Source organism: Camponotus vicinus, unplaced genomic scaffold (genome assembly GCF_025532165.1).
Source record: "Camponotus vicinus isolate PSW18456_S1 unplaced genomic scaffold, iyCamVici1.0 SCAF_4, whole genome shotgun sequence".
In the NCBI taxonomy this organism is placed as follows: Eukaryota; Metazoa; Arthropoda; class Insecta; order Hymenoptera; family Formicidae; genus Camponotus; species Camponotus vicinus.
Genome location: NW_028141976.1, coordinates 10,238,862 through 10,258,531, shown reverse-complemented (window position 1 = coordinate 10,258,531; position 19,670 = coordinate 10,238,862). Strand labels below are relative to the sequence as shown.

General features: G+C 35.8%; 3 protein-coding genes and 1 long non-coding RNA gene across 4 annotated transcripts; 2 read left to right on the top strand and 2 right to left on the bottom strand.

The window, feature by feature from the left end:
- Positions 1-2,998: 2,998 nt before the first annotated feature.
- Positions 2,999-5,175, top strand: LOC145970612 (uncharacterized). Its single transcript, XM_083097491.1, has 2 exons — positions 2,999-4,429; positions 4,639-5,175. Exons 1-2 carry the CDS (start codon positions 2,999-3,001, stop codon positions 5,173-5,175), a joined length of 1,968 nt encoding a protein of 655 aa, XP_082953617.1.
- Positions 5,176-8,114: 2,939 nt separating this feature from the next.
- LOC145970611 (uncharacterized) lies at positions 8,115-8,981 on the top strand. The gene has a single exon (XM_083097490.1). It carries the CDS (start codon positions 8,115-8,117, stop codon positions 8,979-8,981), a length of 867 nt encoding a protein of 288 aa, XP_082953616.1.
- A 2,057-nt stretch (positions 8,982-11,038) lies between these two features.
- On the bottom strand, positions 11,039-14,122 carry LOC145970610 (aconitate hydratase, mitochondrial-like). The gene is made up of 6 exons (XM_083097489.1): positions 13,911-14,122; positions 13,678-13,844; positions 12,818-13,576; positions 12,521-12,717; positions 12,074-12,316; positions 11,039-11,050 (listed from the first exon to the last, which is right to left on the bottom strand). Exons 1-6 carry the CDS (start codon positions 14,096-14,098, stop codon positions 11,039-11,041), a joined length of 1,566 nt encoding a protein of 521 aa, XP_082953615.1. The 5' UTR covers positions 14,099-14,122.
- A 3,484-nt stretch (positions 14,123-17,606) lies between these two features.
- Positions 17,607-19,634, bottom strand: LOC145970516 (uncharacterized). Its single transcript, XR_014438515.1, has 2 exons — positions 18,264-19,634; positions 17,607-18,188 (listed from the first exon to the last, which is right to left on the bottom strand). It is a non-coding gene; the product is annotated as an uncharacterized LOC145970516 (long non-coding RNA).
- Positions 19,635-19,670: the final 36 nt, after the last annotated feature.

Below are 19,670 nucleotides of genomic sequence, written 5' to 3'. Positions count from 1 at the left end.
TACACGAGATAGAAGCAACTTTTATCCATAATCTTTCGATATTAATGCAATTTTATTCCCATATCTATCTACATTAATAAATATATGAGATATACTCTCTTTATATTTATTACTTTGGAAATAAAAAGCATATCTCTACAAATTTGTTTTCTTTATAATAATAACGTCTTGCGATTTTTTGAAAATATCAAGATTTATTCCTTTGAAATTAATTTTTAAATTTCATTAATATAAATAATAGGATAGGAAATAAATAACAATATAATAGGTATATATTTGCATTATTTCAAGTCATTTAAAATTATTTTAAATCCATTCAAAATATTTTACATTTTTTGTTAATAATAATCTACGACCATTTTATCTGACTTCCGCAGGAAATGGTGCGGAAAAAAGCAATGTAATTAAAATACTTCTCCGATCATTAAATTATACGCTTATTTTTTTTCTAGCATTATTGGAAAGAACTGTATTGATAAAAAGTTTTCGAGCGAGTGTTGCACTGTTTCATGTTTTCACGAAATCTATCATATCGCAATCTTATATATACTCTATTTGGCTATATAAGCTTCACTTAGTGCATTGAAATAATGAGGGATATCAGCAGCGGACTCAACTGTTCCACGAACTTTTTGCAATACTTTCGCTCATCTGGACAGTCATGCTAACGAGATAACTTTTGCGAGCAGAAGTAACGGTATTTAATCCTTTAATTGCGAAAGTTATAATACCATAAATTCTGTATCCACCACTTGTTTCAATAAATGCTTGCTCATTTATTAGAAACTTTAATTGATATTAGATATCGAAATGCATTATACGTATAATGTCGAGATTTCCCTCTCTTTATTATTATATTATAAAAGAATAAATATGGACAATAATTGTTTTATGTTTTTCGATATAAGGTAATTGTTATATATATTTGTTATATTATTTATATTTTTTTTATTTTTTAAGTGAAACTGGTAATTAAATTATAATTATGCAAAAAAATGTTCAATATGTTTGACCGAGTTTTCCAGGCGCTTACATTGTGTGAGAGATGTACATTTTAAAATTAAAATTACATTATGTAATTCAACAAAGTTTGTTATAAAAAGAATGGCGATTATTTTATATGCATTAGAGAAAGGGAGAGGAAGGTATTGTCCGCATGTTATCTTCACAAACATTGTGGAGTTTACCTTGCTATTATTTGTAATATCGCGAGAGGAAAATCAATGATTGATGGATGATAAACGATATGTCTCTATTCTCCGCGGGGATACAATTGAGAAATAATGTTTCTCGATTGTAGTTTACAAAACTGAACTACATTTCGCTCATTTTTCTTGTACTTGGGTGCTAATCAATCGCATTAAAAATATGATTGCGGATGATTAATGTCTACAAAACTTTCTCGGACCTCGTGGAACTAAAGTCATTTGTAGTTAATGTAGGAATAAATTTTCTTTCCCCTTGTTTTCTCTCTTCGTATTATAGAGATAAGATTACAATCTAGAGAAAGAGACTGGGGGGGGGGGGGGGCGGGGTAAAAAGTTGCGATTGCTGATGCAGACTTAATTTGGATCCATTATTGCAAAATCGTATCTCGATCAATTCTTTCGACTTAAGGAACAGCGCAAGGAAATGAAAGATTCTCTCGAATCCGTTATCCTTTTTCAGCGTAATGGAACCATTTCATTGCGCGCGCGTGCTCGCCTTCATTCCCAGCTCCATTTCGTGTAAATCACGGAATTTACACGATAGCCATGCTATTTGCACCCTATCGTCACTAAACCGCTCGAAGTGTCCCGCGAAATTATACGTTCGCCGGACGATCCCGGGTCGGCTCCGATCTTCCGAATGTCGACGTCGCGTCGTCCTTGGCGGCTTTATAGACGACTCGGGCTATCTGCGTATCCCGGAGAATCCGGGCGAGTTTACGGCGACCGTAAAAGCGAGATTTACGCGAGGTGTAAACGCCGAACGGGAGCGATCCTGCCTAAGGGACGCGCTTATACTTTGTGCCAGCGAATGTTCTCTTGATAGAACAGATACTTTCCGAGCCCAAACTAGGATGATAGAACGAGCACATACTGTCCCGGAATTCTTCCAGCGAGAAAACGGTCGCTCTCATATATTATAAAGTTTTCAATGAGAATTACGATAGTAGTAAATTCGCGACAACAATCGTCCGTAATTTGACAATCATGGCCTACGACAGAAACTTTTATTGATCTCGGAAATGCAAACTCAATGTCTTAAATATATTCCCACATGTCTTTGCAGAAAAATAAAACTCATTTATTCTAAAAAAAGAAAATAAATAATATTACATGATAGTATATAAATATGTATAACCACTAGTGATGTAAAAGAACCGTTTTTTTCTAACAGAAAAAAACAGTTGGAAAAAAACGTGTTTTTTTTCATTGAAAAAAAACAATTTTGTTTTTTTATTATTTTTTAAAATATAATATCATTCTTTATAATTTTTTGTTAACATAATAAAAAAAACTAAAATTCTTATATTTCTGATTAATTTCTTTTCGAAAGTAGTTTTAGTGGATTAATGAGTCTTTTACGGCACATTACATTAAACTCGACATGATTCGGATAATTTTAATTAGATGTATGTATAACTAAAATTTTTATTATGTATCTAATTAAAATTTATTCGAATTATGTCATGATATCATTTTAACCGCAACAATCTCATAAATCCCTTGAAATTGTTTTCAAAAAGATAAAATAAAAATAAAAAATTTTTGTTTTATAAGAAATAATAAGCTTATATACATTCGTGAATTGCGAATGGATAGAGGAAGCCGAAAACCGATTATAAGAAACTTCGGTACTCTTATTGTTAGATAATAGATTATCTCGCTCGCACCCGCTTTTTTTCTCGAGTGTCTCGGAATCTCGGAAAATAAGCGAGCATCGTGAAACGCTTCGCTTATGTTTCACTAGTAACTGCCGATTTGTTAACAATTTTTGTTTAGTATATTCCAGTATGCCGAAACGTGAAGGTTCGGGGCGTAAGCCCGTAGAAGTTAGTTGTTTATTTAAAGATATTCAAAGTACTGGAAAAGTATCTCGAGTTAAATGTACTTTTTGTAGTAAAGAACTTGCAAAAAATGGTTCACGTATGAAAGATCATGTGAAAATATGTGTGATATGTCCTAACAGTGTGAAACAAAAATATGTAAAAAGTAACAGTAATAGTGACTCGGAACTTTCAATTTCCTCAGAAGTTTCCACAGATTATATCTCAGATGCGAGTACTTCATCAAATATGACTAGTAAAAAACAAATATTATCATTTGTTGATAACATGCAACCAGCTGATCAAAATCAAGCAAAAGAATTATTGGCTAGAGTCATTTTTGCTAGTGATGCTCCTTTAAGTATTGTAGAAAACGCTTATTGGTCAAAGTTTTTCAAATTTATGCGGCCTGCATTTAAAATACCAACCCGTTATGAACTTTCCGGATCTCTTTTACTGAAAGAATATGAAAAAATTAATTCTTTAGTGGAAGAACAAATTGCGGCTGCAGAATCAGTTGCTATAATATGTGATGGTTGGAGCAATCTCAGAAACGATTCGATTATTAATTTTGTCGTTACCACACCATTTCCTTTATTATATAAAATTATAACAACGGGAAAAGAATCACATACCGGTGAATATATTGCCAGAGAAATAAATTTAGTAATTGAAAAAATTAGCCCACAGAAAGTTTTTGGACTTGTTACGGATAACGCAATAAACATGAAAGCTGCATGGAATATTTTAAAACAAGAAAATAATACCAACAATCTTTTTACGTATGGATGTTTTGCTCATTCACTGAATTTATTATTCAGTGATTTCAAAAAATTGCCAATGTTAAAAACATTTTTGGTTGAAGTTATAACAATTATAAAAAGCATCAAACAATCACATGTAGTTTTGGCGACATTTAAAGAAAAACAGAAAGATACTAAAATTTCTTTGAAACTACCTGTTGAGACAAGATGGGGTTCAATAGTTTCTTGCTTAGAAAGTGTACAAATAAATAAGTATGCAATTCAATCATTAGCTATTGATGATAGCTTGCAAGATATTATTAACAAGAAACATCCTATTTTGAAAAAAAATGCTCTTAATGAATCTTTTTGGAATAAAGTAAAATGTTTTATTGATTTGCTCAAGCCAATAGCAACAGCCATTACATTCATAGAGAGTGATCAACCTAGAATTTCTTCAGTTATCGGAATCTTCCGAAATATTAAAAATCATTTGGATAGAACTTTACCTTCCTGTCCTTTGTCTAAAAATGAAAAAATGACAGCGAAAGCAAAAATTGCCAAGAGAGAGGAGTTTGCTATTTGCGACGTTCATAAAATATGCAATCTTCTAGATCCGAAAAAACATGGTTGTGATCTGACACCGAATGAACAAGTAGGTAGACAAAAAATTGTAATAATAGAATATTTATGTACATTTTATATACATTTATTATTATTATTATTTATGTATATTTTCTATTACTCAAGACACAACACAAAAAAATTTATTTTTCTTTTGTAAAATGTTGCAAGTTGCAAATTCATCAAAAACTATTATCAATATTTATAGGAAATATTAATTCTGATTTTTTTTATTTTTAGACTGAAACTATACAGATAATTTTTGATTCAGCAAAAAAAATACCAGATTTAAATGAAAACAAAGTCCTTTGTGATTTAGCCAACTTCCAAGCCAAAGAAGAATTTTTCAGCCAACAGTTTCTTTGGCAAACTGTTGATCAAATTTCATCAATAGCATGGTGGAATGGGCTGTGCAAAAGCACAGAGCTTTCAAAAATAGCTGTACGATTTTTGAAATTACCCGCTACTTCAGCTGCCTGCGAAAGAAGCTTCAGTACATATAGTGCAATACACACTTCCAAGAGAAATAGATTAACAAATGGTAGGGTGGCAAAAATTGTTTATATCGCACACAATTTAAAGTTGCAAAGTTCACAATCACAGCAATTTATTACTCAACCTCAAGATAGCATCAGCAACAAAGAGTCTGAAATTTGTGAAACAGTATCGGAAGCCAGAACAAATGAAATTAGTTTAGATGATGAAACCGATGAACATGAAATTTCAGATTCTTCTATAATGAATTTCGAGGATTCAGAGAATGAAAATGACGATTAAGAAGTATTATTTAAAATATTAACTAAAGTGCATTTTTTTTTAAATTACGAACTGTATTTTTGTATCTATAATAAACACAATTTATTAAAGCTTAATTTTAATTTGTTTTTGGAATATTTACCTAATTAAAAATAATAATTACATACTAATTGAGCATTACATAGCCAATTGAAATGCGAGCTACAATAATAAAATAATATTGGTTAATTCAGATCTATCATCTAAAAAGTTAAAAATAATGAAAAATCAATTTGCAATAATTAAAATATAAAGATATTAAATATCTAGAAAAAAAAAATTTGAAAAAAAACGAGGTTTGTTTTTTTCATAAAAAAACCGTTTTTTATGAAAAAAAAAACATTTTGTTTTTTTTCTATTTACATCACTATGCTCACATAATAATTACTGGTGATTTTAATGCTCACCATACCACGTGGGGCAGCCATCATTCCGATCGCTCAGGTAAGCTTCTCCTTGAAGCCACGCAAGACCACCATCTCTTTCCTATCAATGACGGTACTCCTACCCGCCTCTGCCACCCTCACAATCTCCCGTCGGTCATAGACCTCACTTTTGTCTCATCCCCCCTAGTCCCCGTTATATCCTGGGAATCGTACAAAGATTCCTTGGGCAGTGATCACATTCCCTCTATCACTCGCATCAACCTTCCAGTAAAAACTATCTCCTTTTATTCCCCCACAAGCTCAATACTTCAGAGTTAAACTGGAAGTCATTTCAGTCTCTCCTGATCACCCAAGCACCGGATCTACTGCCTCTATTACAGTCTCCAGACGTCCCTTATTTGGAGAAGTATGAAAACCTCATCAATTTCATTAAGAACACTGTTCTTTCTCTTATCCCTTAAAAACACAGTAACCAATATCGAAACCCTCCCCGCAAGTACCACAATCCCCCCTCTTCACAGACACATTCCTCTCCGCCTTCACCCTGGTGGAACGATACATGTACCGAGGCAGTCGAACTCAGAAAACAAGCTTTTCGCCTCTTTAAAAAGAGGCCCTCTCAAGAAAATTTTTTTAATCTCAAAAGGCAAGAAGCCTCCACAAAAAAAATCCTTCGCAACGAAAAACGCAAAAGTTGGAGATCCTTTTGCGAAAAAATCTCTTCTTTTACGCAATTAAATACCCTTTGGAAACTTATCAAGAGATACAAGAATAGATATCTCACATCAACTACTTCCTTATCTACTTCTTTTTCCAACCACGACGTATCTCAAGACATGCAAAACACCGTTGCTTCTCTATGTCCTTCGTCCTGCGTGGCACCACCTCCAGACTTTAACTGCCCTGACAACACTCGCCCTTTGACTACCGTTTTTGATTCTCCGTTCTCACTAGAGGAGTTACACTTCGTCCTCAACATGATGAAAAAAAAAGACCTCTCCAGGCCCAGATCAAATCACCTACTCCATGATCTCTCATATCCCTAAGATCTACCTTTCGGCACTTCTCGGCATTCTTAATGAAATTTTCTCTTTAGGAAACCTCCCAGATTCATGGAAACGCTCACTTGTATTTTTAATCCCAAAATCTACTCCCGGCAAATACCGTCCTATTTCCCTTACATCCTGCGTATTAAAAACCATGGAAAGACTCATTCTAATGAGAGTGGATTGGTGGCTTGAAAGGTATTCAAAACTTTCCAACTCTCAATACGGCTTCAGAAGATCTCGTTCTTGTTTGGACAATCTTTCTATTCTCACTACTGAAATCCACGTCAGTCTTTTAAGAGGAGGTGTCACCGCATGCCTCTTTCTAGATCTGACTAGCGCCTTCGACGATGTTATCCCCAACATCCTCTTCGAGGACCTCAAAGAGATGGGCCTTCCCATTAAGTTCTGCAAATTTATTTATAATTTAATTCATTCAAGGACCATTCAATTTTCTATCAACGGAGAACTCTGCAAAGAATATTACACCCGCAAAGGGGTTCCGCAAGGATCAATTCTCAGCCCCACTTTATTCAACATCTATGTAGCTAAATTGAAAAAACACATTAGTAAAGAGTGCGAGATTGTCCAATTCGCGGATGACATAGCCATCTTTTCAAGCTCAATTAACACTGACAAGGCTCTATCTAATCTAGAACTCTCAGCCAATAAGGCATACAGATTTCTCTCTTCCAGAGGTCTCACTGTCTCTCCTACTAAATCATCACTCGTTCTGTTCACAAGGAAACATATTAATCCGACCGCTTACTCTATTACAATTAACAACACGTTGATCCACTCTACTCCCTCATGTCGCTTTTTAGGGATCATTCTTGACCACAAACTCTCCGGGAAAGAACACGTATCATATATCCACAAACGTTGTTCTAATTTAATCAATGCCATTTCCTCGCTAAGAGGAACTTGGTGGGGAGGAGAGCCTCGGACCCTCCTATGCATCTACAAAGGGTTAATAAGAGGCTCCATGGAATATGGATGCGCCTTCTTCCCATACAATAACAATTCCACAATGTCAAAATTAAACAGTATACAATTCAAATCTCTTAGATTATGCTTGGGCCTTAGAAGAACTACCCCGACTAACGTAATACTCGCTGAAGCCGCAGAAGGCCCTTTGATAGAAAGATTCAAACTTCTAACAGCGAGGTACATTTTGAAAATCTTCTCTTTATACTCCCATACCGCTTTGAATAAGCTTTCAGAATTATACTGGTACACCAGCAGGAAAAAAAAGAAAAAAGACCCTAGTGAGTCCTTTCTATTGTTTACCATGTTTAGAGAAATGTGGAAATACAAAAAATACATTGCAGATTTCGACTACCCTTCTCCTTATTCAGTAGAATTTGAAGCACTTGTTCACACCCCTGAATTAATCCTCACCACTTCAAATCAATCCGACGAAATAAAAAATTCCATGTTTCCTACCTATATCTTCCTAAATATATTCCATCACCTCATACAAGACAGAATGGTCTTCTACACTGACGCTTCTAAATTAGACATAGGATCACCTGTGGGCTTTTCTATTTACTCTCCTACAACTAACATCCAGTTTAAGGCCTCTTCTTATTTCTCTACTTATTCTGCCGAAGCCCTAGCTATCCTTTATACCTTAAACCATATTCTAGACAACTTAATTCCTAAAGCGGTGACCTTTACTGATTCAAAGAGTGTCATCGATACTCTTGCTTCACATAACTTTGGCCATTCTTGCAACTATATCATCTACATCATTCGACAGAAGCTACTAGAAATCTACAGACTCAACCACATAGTCACCATTGTATGGATACCTTCTCACTGCGGCATTCTAGGAAATGAGACAGCAGATTGTTTAGCGAAAAACGCCATCTCGCGAGGTACTTCCATAACCGACACGGTTCCTCATTCTGACTTCTACACTATAACAAAAAAAAATTATCTGGAAAACTCGACCAAATTTTTAAAATCACAAGCACACCACAAAGGCAAACAATACTTTCTGCACTATGATGGATTACAATCCAAACCATGGTTCCACTCCTTTGAAATAGACCGAGAGGCCATTGTCACCTGCGCCAGAATTAGAAGTAATCACTACTCACTAAACGCAAGCCTATATAGATGCAACATAATTCATGATCCCTCATGCCATTGCGGCCATCCTCTTCAAGACGTGGAGCATATCTTTTGGCATTGTCCAGCATTTCGAGCATCTAGAGAAGTACTGACTAAACAACTTATTCAACTGAAAATTCAATTACCACATCAAATCCAAGACATTTTGAGGAAGCCTACCTTCAGAGTCATTAAATCCATTCACTCCTTCTTAAAAAGAATTGACATACATATATAACCACTCGGCTTTATCCATTTCTAATTTCACGTCTCTAGCACCCTTACCAACCTCAACCATCACTAAACTGGCAAATATATTTCAGTTTTCCACCTACACCTTAGAACAGACCATTTCAACATCACCTCAAGACAACTAACTAACTGCCAAACCACTATTAAACAAAGCAGCTTTCATCTACACTTAAAGAAGATACAGATTACCAGTTGATGGCCGGATTACACCCTAGTAGGGACGTGGCCAAATAAATCAAAGAAGAAGAAGAAGAAATAGCACGAGCAACGAGGACTCGAGCTCGAGAATCGGATTTTTCTTGCGCGCTATTATTTTCCTGTCGCTCGCATCTATTACTGTCTCGCTCGCTCCTATTACTGTCTCGCTTGCTCCTATTACTGTCTCGCTCACTCCTATTATTGTCTCGCTCGTTCTTGTTACTGTTTCGCTCGCTCTCGATTCTTGGGTCCGCTTATCTTTCCGAGCTGTCTATCACGATTGTCAAGTGTGACAGAGAAAGTAAGACCATGAGTAGAGAGCGAGCGAGATGACCTATCATCAAAGAGTTCCGAAGTCCCTTACAATCGGTTTCTTCGCTTTCTCTATCCATTCGCAATTCACGAAAATATAAACATCTTATAAAATAAAAATTGAAACTTTTATTTTTAATTTTATCGGTTTGAAAGTAATTTTAATGAATTAAAGAGATTTTTGCGATTAAAATGATATCAAACACGACGTAAATCGGGTAATTTTTAATTAGTCTGATAATAAAAATTTTATAATTATATTTAACTAAATTTATGCGATTTATATCGTGTTTGATATTATTTTAATCGCAACATTCTCAATATTCTATTAAAATTACTTTCAAATGAATAAAAAATGCATTTTATTTTCTGACATATATTCGTGAATGTTATAAATAAAGTCTCATGTAAGAGACTTTGCAATGTTCGACATCGGGAACTTTTTCGTTATTTATAATAATTTACGACTTTAAATTGCCATAAAATAAAAACTAAAACTTTTGTATTTTATTTCATCTTTTTTGATAAAAAGGGATTAATGAAATTTTTGCGTTTAAAATTAACATTGAGTTATTTTTGAGAAAAAATATGTAATTGTTAATTGCAAATTACATATTTTTTCTCCGAAACAATTATGTGTTTTCTTTACACCAATCGATTTCTCACATTATTTTGTGCATAAATGTATTAAGGTAAGATAATCGAAAAATGAATATTTTATAAGATATTTTACGGTTTATGTAAAATTAAGAAATTATTTCAAGCCTCATAACTCGAAAAGTACTTAATGAAAAAATATTTCATTATAGTTTTTAAAAGCTCTGGAGATAAGCTACAAGAATATGTAATAAAAAATAGGGAGTTCCATTTAAAAAATCCAAAGTGACTATGCCCTGACTTTGACAACGCCACCCAAGGTCAAACCAATGGTGCCATCTTATGTCCCCCTTTAAGCCATACAACTTATGTCTGAAACATTTTTCGATTTAATGCAGTGTTTCTGAAATATTCGCGTGTATTGATTAAAATGGTCTACCCTGTATAAGTATGTATATTCTATAAATTTTTGCATTAAAAATTATATAAGCATTATTATACATGTATTTTCTCTCCCCCTCTCTCTTTCTATATTTGATAATGCAGTCGTTTCGTCCGGTAAAGTTTCTGTTGTACGATGTGACGATTGTGTTCTTGTCGCCCTTGTTGATATCCTGGCGATCCCACTGACTGATGCAAGGCGCGCAAGCATTAAGGTGGTATTCTAGTCTAGAAGTCGAATTTTTATGCTATTTTTACGAATTTTTTTAAAAAAAGGTATAAGGTTTTTTAGAATAAGGTTTTTTTCCTACATATTTCTACATATTTAAAGTACTTTTAAAAAATTTTTTTATTAGAAAATGATTATAAATAAGCTTAGTATATAATATTAAGGAAGACCGTGAAAAAAAAGCTAGTCCATGGCGAACATGATTCCGGCTGTTCTGTTTATTTGAAACAAAAAACCAAAGAAATTCTTAATTAGTATGAGTTTGGCTATTGCAGGTACTAAAATGAAAAAGAAATATTGAAAATTTAAAAATGGCGTCGTTTAGAAAATTAAGTTTCGATTTTTGCCATTTTTTTCATCATTAAAAGACTGTGAAAATTAAAAAAAAAATATTTTGACTTGATTTTAGTAGGGACTATAGCCACACATATGCTGAAGATGTATGCATAAGCCCGATTCAATTGGTTAACTGGTTTTCGAGAGATCATGTTCGCCAGTTTGAAAAATGTGATTTCGAGAAAAACGCGTTTAAAATTTTTCGTACTGTTTACATAGAAATAATTTTATTTACGATCAATCAGCTAACTCAGAGCCATATAGGGGACCTTCCTCCTGCTTATAGAAGTTCTACTGACAATGAGCTGCTCTCTCTTCCCTGCGATTTATTCTCTGGTCTCTAGCAAAGTCAGTTGAATACCGTTCCGAGCAGATGATGTGAGCTTCGTTCCGAAAATTTGCATACATTTACGCTTGCTTACCAATAGTCACTCCCATTACGTTTATAACTTTAAAAATTGTCATAAATCCTTCATTGAAGATAATAATTGCCAAAAAAGTTGGTTTCAACAATCTTTGCTCCAGAATGAAAGTGTTTTGGAGCAAAAGTCCAAATCAATGAATTCAAAGAATTTTCATTGTTATTTTGTGTTTCTGCTACTAAACAACGTTTCAGCAATTCATTAGCCGAATCTAATCGAAATATAAATGCCGACACAATGCTATATTGTGTGCCGCGTGGCCCGAGCACTGAGCGCGCACCAGAGATCGCTTCCTACAAAGTGCTATAACTTTGTCAATTTTGTGAATTGGGCTAAATCTTTTTGCAGATATATTTTCCATATAAAATACTTGTAAAATATGCAAAAAAAAAATCGATTTTTCCGACTCGCTCTGTGCCGCCGAATTCACGAAGAACTTTAGACTGGAATAAATTAACGCAATGTAATTATAATATTTAGATAATTTTTTATTTAATTTAAAAGCAGCAAAATATCTCTTGTGGTAATAAACATGATTTTTACTTTAGCTAAGGGAAGTTCATAATCGCTATACTCTTTAATAACAGCTTCAAACGCGGGGAATGGATGGGCTATAGCATTTCTCTTTTTGATAACAAACTGATATCCTTCCTCAAGAGACACAAATGAATATCCCTTTTCTTTAAGTTTTGTTTCCAAAATTTTCACTCGATTCATCTCATCTTTAGTGAGAAGGTATTTGCCTCCATTTTCCATACCTTCTTTAAGTTTAATTAAAGAATCAACCTTCGAAAATTTCTTACATTTAAATATGTATTCTATAATTAGTTTTTTTAGATCGTGTATTTCATTTGATATTGTCAAAAATTCATAAACGTTACTACATGATTGTATTATTGTATTTTGTTTTTGTGTGTCTGCTTTTAGTTTTTGTTTTAATCTTCTAATTGTTTTTTTCAATACTTCGATTTTTTTTTAAACTTGATTTACTTTTTTTAGTTCTTTATTTTCTTTCTTGAGATCTTCAATTTCTTTTTTTAGTACTTCATTTTCCGAGAACTGGGATGAACAAAATTCTCTGGCATGCTGTGTTAATAAAGTAGAATGAAGCAAGGGAGTGTTGGTGCAGGAACCGATCACGCCAACCTTGATTTCGTTGGGCCAGCCGTTTTTCTTTGCAGCCTTGCCTATAATGTATGCGTTTATATATATATATATATATATTTTTTTTTTAAGACACAGCTAAAAAAAATAGATCTTTTTTCAAGTTTCGAACACTTTAATTACCTAGTTTAGAGATCGGATGAGCCAAGTCGGGTGTAAAGGGTCCGTTTACATGCGGTTCCAACGTGGACAGATCCAATTCGATGATCTGATCGTACTTGGCGTTAGAATCCGCCGTCAACAGACTCTTGTGTTGATCGGCGGCTTCGGCGATTTCCGAGCGTCCAGTCGCCTTCAGATAATCCTGCATCCTGTAATTATACGGGAAGATCGAGGTGGTGGCGCCGATCTCGGCGCCCATGTTGCAAATGGTGGCCATCCCGGTGCAGCTGATGCTGTCGACGCCTGGACCGAAATATTCCACGATGGCACCTGTACCGCTCTTGACGGTGAGAATACCGGCCACTTTCAGAACGATGTCCTTGGGGCTGGTCCTACTTTTGAGCTCGCCCGTCAGCTTCACGCCGATCACCTTGGGACACTTGAGCTCCCACGGGATGTTCGCCATAACGTCGACGGCATCGGCACCGCCGACGCCGATGCACAGGCAACCTAGACCGCCACCGTTCGGCGTGTGCAAATCGGTATCAGTGCCGATCATCAGTAAACCCGGAAAGGCATAATTCTCGAGGATAATTTGATGAATGATGCCGGAGTCGGGATTCCAAAAGTCCACGCCGTACTTAGCGCCAGCTGTTTTTAAGAAATTGTAGACTTCCTTGTTGATGTCCTTGGCACGTTTGAGATCATGATCGCGGCCGATTTGCGCCTCGATCAAATGATCGCAATGGATGGTGGTGGATACTGCCACCTTGGGTAGACCTGAGAGAGAAAGAAAAAGAAAAAGATTCTCTATTCGGTATCGCGATAATCCCTAAAAGTCTCACGTTGATGAAGTATTGAACGTCAATGATTAGTAATACCAGAACTGATGAATTGCAACATTGCCATTTGCGCGGTCGCATCCTGCATAGCCACGCAATCCGGTCGCAATCGGAGATAGCTGATACCACGGACAATCTCTTGCTTAGCAGATTCATCGAGGTGAGAATAGAGAACTTTCTCGGATAGAGTCAGCGGCCGATTCAATCTGGAAACAAATAATAATTTAAGAAGGAGATACAAGAGCACTTTTTATTTTTCTTTCTCTTCATACCTCTTTTTAAATACTTTGAGATTTTCTTCTAGCTTGTCATAGGGCAGATAACTGATCGAGTCGAACTTGGACATTGCTACTTTGGTGGCGGCGAAGCTCAAGGGACTCGCGCTGAATCGAACATCGTTGCTGTACGTCCGCCGCTGAAGCGGACAATTTCTGCAAAGTGAACAGAATCTTAAAGACATCTTCAAGCAAAATCAAGTCGAATTATCCGCTGAATATTTTTTGAATATGTTTGACAGGTGTATACATATACATCCAGAAGTAAATGGTATTGATTAGCACGTGCCGGCCAAAATTTTTGTCGCATATGCTACGCAACGCTGTTTATTTCTGATCACAATTGTTCGTAATTAGACCCGAAATGCTTGACATTTGATGCATTTGAGATATTCTTTCGTCATAGATAAGCCGTGTAATGAATACGTTGGGATAATAAATAACGATAACCCTCGACTATGCACAGCATAACAATAATAACGCGATATTTCCCAGCCAGGCGCGTCGACGTGCAATAAGTTTTAAGTCGTCTTGGTCTTAATTTTTTTAGTTCCGAATTTACTTGGCAAAGCTTATGATTAATTTCAAAATTAAATATTTCCTAATAATAAAAATGTGTAAATTATAATACGACTCGGCTCAAATTTTTGTATGTAAATTTTCTTAAATCCTTTAGTTCCAGGTCTATTTAGTAAGATTTATGATCTTAAAAAAAGTCGATTAGTTTTTCCCTTTTAAATTCAAAATTGGTGATTAATGCAATCGATGTTATTGCAATAAGTGTTAAATAGTTTTATGACTTACTATTTGTATTCTGCAATATAAAATTCGCAATATATTAGTGCTATTTCATATACAGGGTGACCCATTTTAACTTAGGCAGCCAAATAACTCGAAAAATAAGCAAGATAGAGAAAAATGTTTTAGACAAAAGTTGTATGGTTTCGAGGGGGCCATAAGATGGTATCATTGGTTTGACCTTGAAGAGTCATTTGAAGGTCACGTGAAGGTCACTTCAATTTTTTTAAATGGAACACCCTATATATTTTTACACATTCTTGTAGCTTATCTCGATAGCTTTCCAAAACACTATAATTAAGTACCTTTCCGTTAAGTACTTTTTGAGTTATGATGCTTGAAATAATTTCTTAATTTTACATAAACCGTAAAATATCTTGTAAAATATTCATTTTTCGATTATCTTACCTTAATACTTTTATGTACAAAATAATGAGAGGAATCAATTGGTGTAAAGAAAACACATAGTTGTTTTTAAGAAAAAATATGGAATTGTTAATTGCAAATTACATATTTTTTCTTCGAAACAACTATGTGTTTTCTTTACACCAATTGATTCCTCTCATTATTTTGTACATAAAACTATTAAGGTAAGGTAATCGAAAAATGAATATTTTACAAGATATTTTACGGTTTATGTAAAATTAAGAAATTATTTCAAGCCTCATAACTCAAAAAGTACTTAACGAAAATGTACTTAATTATAGTGTTTTGGAAAGCTCTCGAGATGAGCTACAAGAATGTACAAAAATATATAGGACGTTCCATTTAAAAAAATTGAAGTGACCTTCACGTGACCTTCAAATGACTCTTCAAGGTCAAACCAATGATACCATCTTATGGCCCCCTCGAAACCATACAACTTTTGTCTAAAACATTTTTCTCTATCTTGCTTATTTTTCGAGTTATTTGGCTGCCTAAGTTAAAATGGGTCACCCTGTATTGTACAAATATTTATTTGGATCGCACGTAATAATGAGTAGTAAGACTATGAGGTTTCTAACGCAGGGGCTCCGAGGGGGGGTGAGGGGCGAGGGGGAACTGCGGGGGGTGACGTCACGGAGGGGGGGGGTGTGATGACGTCACGGGGGGGGTGTGACGTCACGTGCGGGGGATGATGACGTCACGCGGGGATGATGACGTCACGTGCGGGGGATGATGACGTCACGCGGAGATGATGACGTCACGCGGGGGATGATGACGTCACGCGGAGATGATGACGTCACGCGGGGATGATGACGTCACGCGATGGATGAGGGGGTCCGCGCGGGTAGGGGGGATCCGCGGCGCGAGCGATGGACGAGGGGGTCCGCGCGGGTAGGGGGGATCCGCGGAAAGAAGACGGTGGTGTGAGAAGAATAGCGCTACGTGTGGGAAAAGGATAGCGTAAAGTGTGTGAAGAGGACAGTGCGACAAGGATGACACGTGACATCATCAACGTGTGACAAGGATGGCGTCAACGTGGGACAAGGATGATGCATTATAAGATGCCACATAGGTGGGAGCAGGACGACGCAAAGGTAAGTGAGTGATAGCGACGAGCTTGTGAATGAGAGAGAACGATAATAGCGCAAAGAGAACGCATACGAAAGAGAACTATAATATCGCGAGAACAACGTGTGCGAGAGAGAACGATAATAGCTAAGATAACGCGTGCAAGCGAGAACGAAGATATCGCGAGACTTACAACTAACGCGAGACTTATTGTTAGAACGATAGCGCGTACGAAAGAGAGAGAGAGAACGATATCGCTATACTTACAACTAGCGCAAGAGAGACGCAAGGGATGGGAACGCAAGGAGAGGCGCGTAAATAAATACATTTCTTTTCAATACTAAATATAACATTTATTTTAAAATGTGTGCGTGTATTATACAATTTGTGTGTGTGTGTGTGTGTGTGTGTCTAATAAAATAATAATAATATAAAATTTAAAAATTAAAAAAAAAATAATAATAATAATAATATAATAATAAAATAATAAGAATAATATATTTGGGGGGAGTGTGCCGGGCTAAGGAGGAGGCCGCTCCTAGAATGCTAAGGGGTCGATGTGCCGGGCTGAGTGGAGCCGCTCCTGGAACAGAAAAAGACATTTGAATAGTTTTTAATAATTTATTTTAGAACTTTTGATGTAATATAAATTGAAAGTTACTTACAATATTATCCATTTATTTTAATTTGTGCAAATGGGACACATATTGCATGATATTATTTGATGCAAATTTTTCCTGCACTCTTTGCAATAACTGCCTAATAATAGAGCACAATAATCCGTTTTGTGTTTCCTGACGGAGTATACGTTTCGAAACGATGATGCCAATCTCAGAAAACAGTCTGAACAATACTTAGTTCCTTCTTCCACATCATAATAATAATATTTGATGCGACACATTTTTATGGTAATATCCAAATTATTTATTTCCATCGCGTTTAAATGTTTATACTTTTTCAGTCTTAATTCTTCATCATTATCACTGGCATAATCTGAATCCACTAAAGGTGGTATTTCTTCCTCGGATTCTTCCTCAGAGCCATCCTCGTCTGATTCGTCTAGATTATCAACATCCATTTGGTTGCCATCTTCGACGATAACAACCTCTTCAATATCCTCGTCGATGATAATAACATCTTCGTCATCGATGATAATAATCTCTTCTTCAGCCATTGCACTAACGTAACACAAGACTAACGAAACGCAAAGAACAACGAAAGAAATAATATTCTAATGTCGCAGGCTCCTCTTCATTATATATCTTTTAATATCTTTTGTCTCATTCCAACTAGAGCATCACGTCTCATCTACCTCAGCATTTCTCTACATCTTTAGCGGAGCGTGTTGAGAAAAGTATAACTATTCTTATTCGTATGGAAGGAAAGAATTAAAATCATAGATGAAATAAAAATAATTATTTATTGCAAGCATCGTAAAAAATATCATTTACAGCACATGTTAGTAATTCACAATCGATTAATGATTCGCTGTTAAAGACATCACTATCGCGTATCGTTTTTACAGCATCGCATACAGTAGTAATATTGTTACGTTGTAAAACAGTTTCAAATTGTTTAAATTTTTCATTCACGAGATACGTATTCTCACATAACCAATTATGCATATGATCGATACAATTTTCAAAATTAAATAAATGTAATAATGTTTGTGGTTTCATGTACAAAGAATTGTCACATAATGTGAGTTTTACAATTTTCGATTGATACATTTCGATCGATAAATCTCCAATCCTTAATGCGAGAGCAGTCGATTGTAGAAATTGTTCAACGTCTGCTTGCTTCTGCATCAACAAATTCCACGTTGAAAAAGGCAACACTATTTGATTGCCTCGATTATCGCCGAGAATCAGTTCCACGTACGACACAGCTCCAACGCTTATTCCAATGTCCAAATACTTGTACGACGTTGGGGTTAGAGCGTATCTTCTTCCAAGTATGCGAGTCGCACGACGAGGCTGAATGCTATAAAAATATATAAATTAGATCAATATTTAAAAAAAAAATTAAATAATTAAATATTTAAAGATCGAAACTTACGTGTCACATTTTTGCTTCTTACACGGTGGAGTTTCACCGTTTCGAATCGGAACGTAAAAATTCATGTTGATTTCTTCAGTGAACCTTTCACACGCGCGATTGATGCAATACTGATCGTATTAGAATTAATATCAATTCAAATAGTATCGCAAATTGCGATGTAGAGGGGATTATTGCTGACACGACATTTTAATTTCCTCTAAAATTTTGTCGCGCCGATATACGGCGGCGATGACATCATCATCCCTAGAACAAAGATTTAGCTGAATTCGCTAAAATCGAGCGCCGGTGTACGGCTGCTCCCGACGCAACCACGTTAGATTTTTCAAATGTATGTGACAAAACGCGAAATTATCAAGGTTAAATTGCAAACGTTACTCCGGGAATTTTTTTAAGATGAAATCATTCTAGAATGTTCGATGATATGCATGAGACAGTATATAAATCATGCCGTTAAGGTTAAAACACACATCACCCCTAGACAAAGATTTAGCTGAATGTGCTAAAATCATGCGCCGATGTACGGCTGCTCCCGACGCAACCACGTCAGATTTTTTGAAATGTACGTGACAAAACGTAAAATTTTCAAGGTTAAATTGCGCATCAGAACAAAGATTTAGCTGAATGCGCTAAAATCGAGCGTCGATGTACGGCTGCTCCTGATGCAATCACGTCAGATTTTTCAAATGTACGTGACAAAACGCGAAATTTTCAAGGTTAAGATGTGCATCGGAACAAAGATTAACCGCCAAGGTTAAAACGCACATCACCCCTAGACAAAGATTTAGCTAAATGTGTTAAAATCAAGCGCCGTTTTACGGCTGCTCCCGATGCAACCACATCAGATTTTTCAAATGTACGTGACAAAACGCGAAATTATCAAGGTTAAATTGCAGACGCTACTCCGGGGAATTTTTTAAGATGAAATCATTCTAGAATGTTCGATGATATGCACGAGACAGTATATAAATCATGATCAAGAGGCACACCCCGCCAGTAATTTTGCTAAAGTACATCCGGAACTATCATTGGGAAGCGCATTTCGCAAGTGTGTTACAATATGGAGGAACAAAATTTGCGAGAGCAATCCACATTGATTGATTCGCTGGAAGATTACATTGTGTGGGAACAACGATGCGACCAATACATCGAGTCGTTGGAAGAGCAAAGTCGCATCAAGCGACCGCGATTATCGATCGGAAATCGACAATCGCTGATTGCTCGGATCGCGCGCCTCGAAGGGTTGAAAAATTCGGTACGTGGACGTTTCGTACACGCGGGTGCCGGATGTAGCGCGCGTCAAAATAGACTTGTGTGGCGCGAGATTGATACGGCGTTCGAGAGTCGCGTATCGACTGGTGCGGTGATAAACTATAATCACATTGAACCTCGTCAATTTCTCGATGA

Excerpts from the sequence above, each read along its gene's own strand:
- LOC145970612 (XM_083097491.1), top strand. The coding sequence starts at position 2,999 with ATGCCGAAACGTGAAGGTTCGGGGCGTAAGCCCGTAGAAGTTAGTTGT. Across the intron at positions 4,430-4,638 it reads ATCTGACACCGAATGAACAA|ACTGAAACTATACAGATAAT; the intron begins GTAGGTAGACAA and ends TTTTATTTTTAG.
- LOC145970611 (XM_083097490.1), top strand. The coding sequence starts at position 8,115 with ATGGTCTTCTACACTGACGCTTCTAAATTAGACATAGGATCACCTGTG.
- LOC145970610 (XM_083097489.1), bottom strand. The coding sequence starts at position 14,098 with ATGTCTTTAAGATTCTGTTCACTTTGCAGAAATTGTCCGCTTCAGCGG. Across the intron at positions 13,577-13,677 it reads GTTGCAATTCATCAGTTCTG|GTCTACCCAAGGTGGCAGTA; the intron begins GTATTACTAATC and ends TTTCTCTCTCAG. Across the intron at positions 12,718-12,817 it reads TCATCCGATCTCTAAACTAG|GCAAGGCTGCAAAGAAAAAC; the intron begins GTAATTAAAGTG and ends CATACATTATAG.